At 42.5% G+C, this 11,402-nt stretch overlaps 1 protein-coding gene across 1 annotated transcript; it reads right to left on the bottom strand.

Annotated features, from left to right (window-relative positions):
* Positions 1-1,291: 1,291 nt before the first annotated feature.
* On the bottom strand, positions 1,292-7,770 carry LOC311100154 (corticotropin-releasing factor-binding protein-like; the record flags this gene model as incomplete). The annotated part of the gene is made up of 7 exons (XM_084140937.1): positions 1,292-1,984; positions 2,259-2,376; positions 2,902-3,050; positions 4,396-4,606; positions 6,623-6,780; positions 7,270-7,363; positions 7,690-7,770. The coding sequence occupies 7 exons, from the start codon at positions 7,768-7,770 to the stop codon at positions 1,830-1,832; spliced, it is 966 nt and encodes a 321-aa protein (XP_083997063.1). The 3' UTR covers positions 1,292-1,829.
* Positions 7,771-11,402: the final 3,632 nt, after the last annotated feature.

Below are 11,402 nucleotides of genomic sequence, written 5' to 3'. Positions count from 1 at the left end.
AAGTAATTAGAGCAGTAAAAATAAATGTTTTGTCATACCCGTGGTATACGGTCTGATATACCACAGCTGTCATCCAATCAGCATTCAGGGCTCGAACCACCCAGTTTATAATTGAAGATGACTTACAGTCGTGACATCACTGCAGGACTCTTCACACAGCTGCGTACCCTCCACTGCTACAAACACACACACACACACACACACACACACACACACACACACACACACACACACACACACACACACACACACACACACACACACCTCCAGGGGTGATATCAGATCGTTATCAATTAGCAGTGGGGCGGTGCGGTGTGCCAGGTGTCTTACTGGGATAACACACACTCCGACCTTTAATCAAGCCAGCACTCATCAGCAACACCCACACACCATGTTCCCCTGTCCTCCCTGTGGAGAGAGAGGGGGAGAAGATTATTACTCATACCTACGTCAGACATATGGCACTTTTAATGAAGGAGACATTTAAATACGGCTTAATGAAGCCTTCATTAACCCTTTATAAAGGAAATCAGAAGTCATTCATAAGCATTGGCATGTTATATAATGGGTGGCAGAAAGGTTTATTGTGTTCAGTTTTTTTTCTTCTTCAACAAACAGGTAGAAAACAGTGGCTTATTGAGGCTCCGATATTTGTATTTCACTGAATATCACTGAATATCATTGTGTTTGTGATTAATTCTGTGTACGGGAAACCAAATACAAAATACTGTTTGACCCTAAATGAACAATAAAGCTTTTAACCATCGACCCTCGGTATCAAAAGTAGCCCGCTTCTAGAAGTGTCTCATCAAGAGAATTTGTTATTGGTTTGTTTCATGTGCAATGTGGCATAATACTCCAAATCAATGTATGAATAATTTACGGTATTAATACATTCTAATCTAAATGTAATCATGAACTGGAGGGATTGCTCTTCAGGACATGGAATGACTTTGATACCAAAATATTACAGTGTTATTTCTGGTTCTATTGAAGGGAACTCAAGTAATCAAATTTGATACAAATGTAGTTAAAATTAATGTCAATGTATGACTATTATAAGAGTGCATAAATTCAGTGTCATCATGAACTGGAGAGGGTTTTCTTGTTAGGTTGAGACGTGACCGATGTTGACATCTTCCATTCCTCTTCACAGTGACCCCTCAGAACCCCCCCCCCCCCCCCCCCCTTCCCCCCACCCCCCCAGCATCCTCCCCCTGACAGCCAACCCTGTTAGTTCTGCATAATCTTGCTGATTAAAAAATTAAAGGAATTATCAGCTCCAATGAGTGCTTTCTCATGCGATTCAGTTTTATTACAAAAAAATTGTTTGATACAAATAAATATAGATAACAGCAATGAACATATATTTTACATACTCTATTGAACACTCGCCTCCTTCCACAGTCCCGTAACCACACACATTGTCTCACAAAATAAATAAGGATGTGAACCAAAAATGCCCTGCTAACACCCTCACTGGTCCGTTTGCACGGTCATGTACTGCATATAATCACACAAGTTAGACAATCTAAATACGGAATCAAACCAAGAAATGCCCACAAACACAAAATAACACTTTATTAAGCTTGAGCGCCAGCCGCAATTCATTGAACATATAGTGAGCAAAAAAACAAATGAGTAAAAAATGAATAAATCTCTTTAAATTCAAAATGTAGTACAGAACAGAATGTTTTGGCAACCCTCAGGCTTTTTTTCTGTAATCAGTCTCATGGTAGATTTGGCAGCCGGTGATGGGTGGTCCCCATTAGTTAGGTAGTAGATAGACAACATGGGGGGTTGGAGAGATAGATAGAGAGACAGAGAGCTCAGCCAGTGAAGCAGAAATCCTCCACACTGTTCACCTTGATCCTCTGCAGCTCCTGCCGGTCCAGCAGACGGTACTGGAACGCCACCCGGTTGACAAACTTCCCGCTGGACACCATCCTCACCACCGTGTTGTCACAACCTATCTTCATCTGGGCTATAGGACGAGGAAAGGAGAAAGAAAAGAGAGAAAGTCCAAAACGGTCATACACTAATTACACACTGTAAGGACTTTCCATTCAAAAATGGGTAATAAAGATCTACTCTAGTTAGAATGGTGATGGGTGGGTTTAATAAAATATCTACTCTAGTTAGGATGGTGATGGGTGGGGTTAATAAAATATCTACTCTAGTTAGGATGGTGATGGGTGGGATTAATAAAGATCTACTCTAGTTATGATGGTGATGGTGATGGTGTGGGTGCCGCTCACCTGGACCGTTAAAGTTGTAGCAAAGGTCAGCTACAGGGAACATCTTAGACGGGTCCATCCCGTTCCCTCCCAGCAGCTCCACAAAGTCCCCTGCTCCCGCACAGCCTGGGATGGACCTCTGGAGAGAAGACCAACTCAATGGATTAACAAGCATTTTTACTTCCTTCCTTCCTTCCTTCCTTCCTTCCTTCCTTCCTTCCTTCCTTCCTTCCTTCCTTCCTTCCTTCCTTCCTTCCTTCCTTCCTTCCTTCCTTCCTTCCTTCCTTCCTTCCTTCCTTCCTTCCTTCCTTCCTTCCTTCCTTCCTTCCTTCCTTCTACCCCCTCACACATATCCCAGCACACTCATCTCCGCTGACAAAGCATCCCCTCATCATCATTGGGACCTAACACAGGTCTCTAGGTCTTTGGCAGGGTAGTTCACTAAACCCCCTCTGCTACAACTGCCAGAAGTCAGAAGCGCTGATGTTTTTTCTATTCTTCCCCTCTAATCTGTATTTTTGATTCAGACCTGTGAAACATGGTGAGTGGAATCTCTGGCTAATCAGTGAGTGACATTAATCAACCAAAATATTTCCCGGGGAGAAAAGGAAACCAGCAGTGCTTCGGACCTCTAGGCTCAGATGTGTCCCTGCTCAGGGCTCACCTTGATGGGGAAGTCATTGAGGTGTCCCAGGCTGAGCTCAGCAATCTTGATCTCCACGGGGTAGATGATGGAGAAGCTGCAGTTCCTGTGCTGCTGGGGTATCACCATGGTGAAGCTGCCCTCTGGTGTCTGGGAGATGATATTACAGGCTGTTGGGGGAGAGGTGGAGGGGAACATGGGAAGGGAAAGGGGATACCTAGTCAGTTGCACAACTGAATGCATTCAACAGAAATGTTTAACCCAACCCCTCTGAATCAGAGAGGTACGGGGGGCTGATTAAACGACGTCCACAATATATCCGTGTCTTTAGACATGTTGACCTTCATTTAGCAAAAATGCATCCATTTAAGGGGGCAAAATTGCTTAGTACAAATGCAAACACACACACAAGTACGGCTTAGACGTACGCAGCTTAGACGTGTACAACCTAAAGGGTCACTAAAGCATTAACACACAACCCTGGCGTTACAACATGTAGTACTATAAGTACTATAGCATTACATTGGCATCCTGCCCCATGTTGGCACATCTAATGGCACTCCTGCTATTACAGTCCTTGGCCTTTCTGTATGATGTTTTCCGTTATTTTATTAATATTTTTTGCTGGCATTGGACGTGGGAACGGGAGAACCCTTTTTCTCTCATTCGGGACGATATCTCGTCATAAATATCCTTACTTCTATATGCGTTTTCTAATTTCTATTGGACTATGGCATCCGACCACAGTGCCAGTATAGGCATTTGGTTTCTAATGAAGACCATGATCTTAATTCTGGAGGAATTGTAGAGGTATCATTGTCCATAATTACTACTTCAACTGGCCAGTGTGATTTCTTTTTAGAGAGCGGGACAACAGTGACATTGGACAAATGTATGAGGCTCTACATGGTCAATCCGACATCTGCAGTGGCCGTACAGCAGAAGTCAGAGCATTCATAGGCCTACTTGCACTTTGTGGAGCAGATCAGAGCTCTTGTCAAGGAAGTGAGTTTGTGTTTATACAGGACCTCTCGCCCCCACCTACCGTCAACCAATCATGTCAATGCGGAGCTATACAGAGCCCTCCGCATTGTTACAAAATTTGGGAGGCGCTTGGCGATACGGTACGGAGCTCGATTTGGCTTCCGTAAGCCTCCGGAGACTCTGCAATTGCTTCAAACCTTCTGTACGGCGCCTTTCAGAGCAAGCATAAATTGGCTTTAAGCTTAGGTTGTCAGGATTTGTTTACACTTCAAGGATATCCGTACAAGATGCATCTTCGACTACCTCTGGAGGTGGTCAGGAAGATCAAATCACAATCAGTTCACAATGCGTCTTTTGATTGTCTACACCTGTCGACAAATGTGGGCACAATCAGAATGTGGACAAGATCAGGACAACTGACGCATGTTAGAACCAGGTATAAACGGGGCTTCAGCTCATGCACTCAAAGTAAAACCCTAAAGGTCATTAACAGTAAGACTGGCCATCAAGCTAGTGCAGGTCTCTACTCACGGAAAGGGTTGATGGGTTTCCTGACGGTCAGCGTGAAGGAGCTCCCGGCAGTGTGAATGCGGAAGAACAGCATGGCAACGTTCTGAGACGACCACACGGTTCTCCTGACCGTCCCAGAGTCGCAGTAGTCCACATAGCGTTCCATCAGCGGCAGGGCGTGGTCCTGGGAACTAGGGAACTTCTCTCCCTTCATCACCCAGCCATCAAACACCTGGGAGAGGAGAGGGGAGAGAGATGTGGACTTAATCAAAACCATTCAAACATCAAATTTCTACAGTTATGTTTAGCCATTAATTCCGACTGGTTAACCCTTTACACTCGTGGGAATTGGCAGATATGGATAGGGCTAAATTGAAATGTTTCTTACAGAAGAAATATGAAAAGCAAATGCATAAGCATGGTATCAATTGAAAGGGAACAGTTTGGAGATTATGGGGAAATTATCTGACCAAAGTTGAGGAAACAACAGTTCACCTGACACAAGACTGAATCCAAACATTACACTGTTGATTTTATGTGCATTTTACATTTACTGTACTTTTCGCCGCATTTGTTGATAACGAAATCTGAAAATATTCTGGATCCATTCAGTAACATGATAAGAATATTCCTGGAAAATGTGAGTTAGGTGCAGCATAAGACAAAAAAATGACAAGGGTTTGAAAGAGAGGACTAACTCCAAGTGGCCGAACACCTCTCCAAAGTGTGTACAGTTCCAAAGTCATTTCAATGCACTTTTATGACTCAAAGAAGAGTCTTCAACTATAAGGTGCTTTTTTGAGCACCCCTAGCTGTGCCGTTGAGGAACTAGTTGTTTTGTTTGGAACACAACCCTGCATCCCAACACAATTACTGTTGTTGTTGACACAATCCAAAAACGGCCCATTATAAATCGCAATCTGGGTCAAGTGGGCATCATTTGAAAGCTTGTTCTGTTGCCAACATACGATCTTACAGTGTAAGGCTTTCACAAGGCAATTCAGAGAAACAGATTGTCATTTTGGTGCGCCTAGAAAGGAGCCATGCGTGCATTCAGGTGCGTGGTCCACGGCAAATTTTCTTCACAATAGACAAACATAGGCTCATTCTGTTCAGAACAACCCAGGGTATGACCCCATGTCATCTTGTAACCGTACATCAAACATAGTGATCAAAAACGTTGACACTGTATATGACATGAGTTGTATAATATGGAAATGTGAAGTGCACATTTGGACTCACAGGTGTTTGGCTCATATGACATCAAATCAGTATTTATTGTAATCCTCAACGTCTCATCTTTCAAAATATACTGAGTCCTCTTAATTTAAAGCATTTCCCTCACTCAGACAACAACAAATATGCAAAAGCCCAATTAACGGGAGGGATGGGGACTGACCTCTGACATCATTTATAGCATGTTACTGTACAGCCACTGCTTTCCAATTAGGTGCTTATCATTGCCAAAATCTGCCATTTTCAACCCGCATATGCGTATGAGTGTAAAGTGCTACGATAAGGGTTAAGGTTTGGGATAGGGTTAAAACAGAACAAAATGTACAATTAAGTTTAACCATTCATTCCGACTGGTTAAGGTAAGGGTTAAGGTTTGGGATCGTGTTAAAACAGGAAAAATACAAATGAGTGCCTAACACTGGGATTGAACCCGCGATCCTTGGAGCCTACTAGATGGTAATAGGTGCTCACGTTGCCCCTAGTGGACAGTATTGAAGGCATCTCCCGACGTCCTGGGGACTGGATAAATGTGGAATACTGAAGTCCATCTGGTGTGACCTGGCTGTAAATCAAGGGTGGGACTTAATTGCAGCCTTAGCACACATTCACAGAGTAAAGTTTTTAAAAAAACGACACAGGAAAAGACCCTATGTTACCCCTGGTGACAGCATCTGCTAAGTGACTATATCATTTTGTGGTATTTAGGAGTCCGTAATGATCTAATACTGAGAACGAGTGTTCCCAGGCCAGGGGGTAAGGTGAGGGATTATGCCTGGGCACAAATAACAACAAGATAATCTGCCGGGAATTTCATCACATCAATTGTCTGGAAATGTTAATCTATCCCCGGACCTGGTTTTGCTGACGTCAGTTAAGGGGGAGCTGGGAGGGGAGTATTTGGGATGTATGTGGGTGTGAAAGCGGTGGTGGTGGTGTGTGTGTGTGTGTGTATGTGTGTGTATGTGTGTGTTGTGCGTGTGTGCATGCACGCCACATGTGCATGTGTGGTTACCTTGATGAAGTCTCCTCCCCTGCAGTCGATGTCAACGCTGTCATACTCCACACTGATGACCTGGTTGGGCTCAGCGATGAAGAAAGCAGCACAGCTGAGCTGAGGCCGGTCTGCTGTGAAGGTGAACTGGCCCTCTACTGCCACCATGTCCAGACACCCTGAGAGAGGGAGAGGAGGAGGAAGGGAAGAATAAAGGAAGGTGGTAGAGGATAGAGAGAAGGAGGAGAAATAGAGGGGAGAGATAGGGAAGAGGGGAAGAAGGAGGGAGATGGGGGTGGGGGTAACAGAGGGGGTGGGGGGGGGAGAGAGTGGGAGATATAGAGACAGAAAGAGAGACATGGAGAGGGAGAGAGAAATGGAGACAGAGACAGGGTTAACATTACATTGTGTGCAGATTATAATTATATAATTTACAAGAGGCCTAAATCACACATTTATTATTTTTGATTATTTATTATTCACAAAAATGCATACACAATTGTGACTGACAAATTCAGTTTTTTTTTTTTTACCTTTCATGCTAAATAAAAGCATTTTAGAAGATTTGATCATGTCGGCAAAAAAAGTATTGCTTCACAGATCGACCATGTAAATGGCAAATATGCCTATTAACGGTTTTTAATAAATGACTTCAGTCAGTTACTTACGGAGGGGTCGGCTGTAAATTAATGTTTCTGGTATTTCTCTTTTGAGCTCTGAATTAAGAAGTGCATATAATCCCTCTGGTGTAATGTCATTTTCCTGCACAAAAAAACAACAACATTTAGATAATATTTAGAAAAAGAAAGTCAAGATTGAATGTGAACAAGTGACAGCAATATACCGTCAAGCAAGATAACTCAAGGGTTTTAGTAAAGGTTAGTAGCCTACATAATGCATAAATCAAGTGCGCAATGGGAGTTATTACAATGAGAACATTATTTGACTGAGTACAAAAAGTTGCAACAACTTTTCTCATACAGAAAGCATTATTGCATTAATTGAGCTTGTATTACAAAGTCTAGTACAGGAAACACATGGGAACGAAAAAGGTTAATAAAACATGCAAAGTGCCTCCAGAGGCTTACCTCGATGTACCTGGTGTCTCCCTTGAGAACAGACAGACATAACACAATGAAGAACAGATGCTCTCGGAAAGTCCCCTCCATATTGCTCAGTATCTTTGTATGGAGTCTCTATCGCACCTCAAGAACAGAACAGGGGAAAGTCTGGTCCCGCGCTCCAAGCCACACTCATCTTTTATAGGTTGACGCACCGCGCGCGTCTCAATAAAAACGCACCCCGTAAAGATCAATGGATACACAGTCCCCCATATAGGCTCTACCAACCAGATTGCGTGTTTGTGACGAGAGCAAATCAGGAATCATGGTGTGCCTGTGACTCTGTGTCAGATGAGCAGAGAGAGAGAGAGGGAGAGAGAACGGGGGAGGGGGGTTGCACTTTCTAACCTCCTGACAAATGTATGACCATATTAGAGACACATATTTCCCTCAGATTACACAGACCAACAATGATTTTGAGAACAAATCATGATAAATTATCATATCTATAAGGTGAAATACCAGTGTGACATCACAGCAACAAGATTTGTGACTTGTTGCCACAAGAAAAGGGCAACCAGTGAAGCACAAACACCATTGTAAATACAACCCATATTTATCTGTTTATTTATTTTCCCTTTTTGTACTACAACTACAGTATTTGCACATTTTTACAACCCTGTACATAGCCATAATATAACATTTGAATTGTCTCTATTATTTTAAAACTTTTGTATGTGTAATGCTTACTGTTAATTTCTGATTGTTTATTTCACTTTAGTTTATTATCTATTTCACTTGCTTTGGCAATGTAAACATAGGTTTCCATGCCAATAAATCCCTTTAAATTCAATTGAATTGAGAGAGAGAGAGAGAGAGAGAGAGAGAGAGAGAGAGAGAGAGAGAGAGAGAGAGAGAGAGAGAGAGAGAGAGAGAGAGAGAGAGAGAGAGAGAGAAAGAAAGAAAGAGAGAGAGAGAGCAAGAGAGAGAGAGAGAGCAAGAGAGAGAGAGAGAGAAAGAAAGAGAGAGAAAGAAAGAGAGAGCACTTTGCACATGAGAGTTAATCCTTTAGCTCAACCGTCCAGTGTTTTAAGCTGTCATCACAAGGTGTAGGATACAGAGCAATACCAGTTCAATACCAGTGTTTATCTAAAAATAGTCCTTATGAACTGTAAAATAGTGTCACAGTTGGCAGTAATTTTGTAAGATGGCCGCGACAGCCCCCAGGGGCCAAATCTAGGGTGTCTCCATATCAAAATCTGTTCACAAAGTGAAGGATTGAGGAAAATGTTCCAACTTTTCCACTTTAACCGGAAACCTCCACAGATTTCTATTTTGCCCTTCCCATCACCTCCTTCACAGCTCACCCTCTCATCACCTCCCTCACACCCTTCCTGACCATCCCCTCCCTCCCTCCCTCCCACCTTCCTTCCAAACCCCCAAGCCACCAGGTGCCCCAGGCATTTAGAATGGTCAGCTCCATCCCAGCATGGCATTTAGTCCTTTCTGTACCTGTCCCTCCTGTCCTCCTGTCCCTTGTCTCTCTCCATCAAAACAGTGCCAGGGGATTAAACAATGGATGGAGGCCTAGCCTACATCAGCTAGCTTAGCCTTGCACCATGAGTTTACCTCTGAGACTCATAGTGACTAATTTCCGAGAAGCTTGAGCCTCACCGGGCTCCAACACACCGTTGCTGTGGTAAATCATTCTAACTGATGTCTGGCTGGTTTAATTCTTCCCTCTATTGTTGTTAAAGCAGATTTTTTGGAGCACTGACGCACTTGGCAGGTCCTGGGTGTTAGCATAAATCACTCCGTTCCCTGTAGTCTCCGCTCTCTCTGCCATATAGCGGGAGTGCCAGGCAGAGTATTGGATTGGGATGCTCTGTAAGCAAAGATTGGCCTTGGTCCAAATGTAAATGTATTCCTTATGGAGCTTTGAAAATGGAAAGAGTGTTGTGTCTTGTTGGGTTTGTCGTTTAATTGCAACACAGGCTCAGTTTGGTTTGGCTTGGTTGGCTTTGATTTGGTATTTGCTGAGCGTAAGCGGACACACTTGGAAACAAAAGGATTAATCCCAAGTGTAGATTGTATCCCAATGTTGAAATCAAATTTGAAAAAGGTGTACGTGTGCATGTGTCCATGTGTGTGCCCTCACATGAGTGCTCTTTAAGCCTGCCACCCCTGCCAAAATACAATCGAGCTGATTAAATCTAGTCCCATGCAAACACTGCATCCACCGCCTCTCTCTGTCTGTAAAAACATGGTGCTCTGGCACTGGCCTACACAACATCATTGAGAAATGCCAAGTGGGGCCTCAGGGGAGCTGATGGTAGAGTAAACAATTGTTCTCCATAGACACTGAATGGCCATTTCAAGGTCAATTATGTTGTTAGCATATATTAGCCATAATTGCCGCTGATGTTTCCTCTCTGTCTGCCTAGCATGTCCACTGAGAGGAAAAATACTGTAATTGCTAGCGAGATCATGTGTTCGATGGTGGACATATACAGCTCTATAAAATAAATATGGGATTTTGTATAACCTGCATTCTATGAAGTGGTCATTATAATATTTATGAATATGAAACATTAAGGGTCAAAGGGCCCAAGGTCCATTTTCATTGAGTATTAGGCCTATTGTGTTTGAGAGCTGCTACTCATGTGAACTGACTGAACTAATTTGAACCCACTTGACCTTTTCAACTGAAAAGGTAATGAATCTCTTTGGAGTGATTTGGAGCATTTGGAGTAAATCACTCTTCTTTGGCAGTAATTTGTCCCATTTATTTACAGCAGCCATCACAGTGAAATGCTAAAGACAGGGTCACTGTGTTAATTAGCCTGTTTCCAAGTGTGTACATGTACAGTGTATTCGGAAAGTATTCAGACACCTTGACTTTTTCCACATTTTGTTACGTTACAGCCTTATTCTAAAATCGATTAAATTGTTTTTTTCCTCATCAATCTACACACAACACTCCATAATGACAAAGCAAAACAGGTTTTTACTACTCCAAACATTTATTTAGTAGGCCTATAACCTAGTTCATACATTTGAAAAACATCTTAATAAGAATGATAGACTATAAAGTTAGTGGAGTCTATATTCATGCAATCATTCATTAAAGACCCATGGGGCGGCGCACAATTGGCCCAGCGTCGTCCAGGGTAGGGGTGGGAACGGCCGGCAGGGATGTAGCTCAGTTGGTAGAGCATGGCGTTTGCAACGCCAGGGTTGTGGGTTCGATTCCCATGGGGGGGCCAGTATGATAAATAAAAAATAATGTATGCACTCACTAACTGTAAGTCGCTCTGGATAAGAGCGTCTGCTAAATGACGTAAATGTAATTAAAGATGCAATATCAAAGCAAACTTCAATTCAAACGTTATTTGAAGTGCATTTAAAATAGCAACACACTTAAAACAATCAAATGAAAAAACAAGCGCAATAAAAGAGAGCAAACAATATCAAAGAACATAATGCACAAAGACGTCATTGATTAAAGGCTAAAAATGGGATTTTAACACCTCAAGCAGTTTCCCTGTACAATGCAAAGTTCCATATAAAAAAATGGATAATAAAACTTTTAGTATGATATACTTTATAAAATAAACACAACGATGAATAATCAAACGTATTTTACCTCTACAATGTAAGAAATAAACAGTAGCTTTGCTCTCAAATTTCCAATGCTAGGCCCCTTGATTTATCATAGTTTCACCTCCAAGTAGCCAAAT

This window comes from Coregonus lavaretus (genome assembly GCF_964263955.1).
Source record: "Coregonus lavaretus genome assembly, chromosome: 24".
Classification (NCBI taxonomy): Eukaryota; Metazoa; Chordata; class Actinopteri; order Salmoniformes; family Salmonidae; genus Coregonus; species Coregonus lavaretus.
This window is presented reverse-complemented; position numbering and strand designations above follow the sequence as displayed.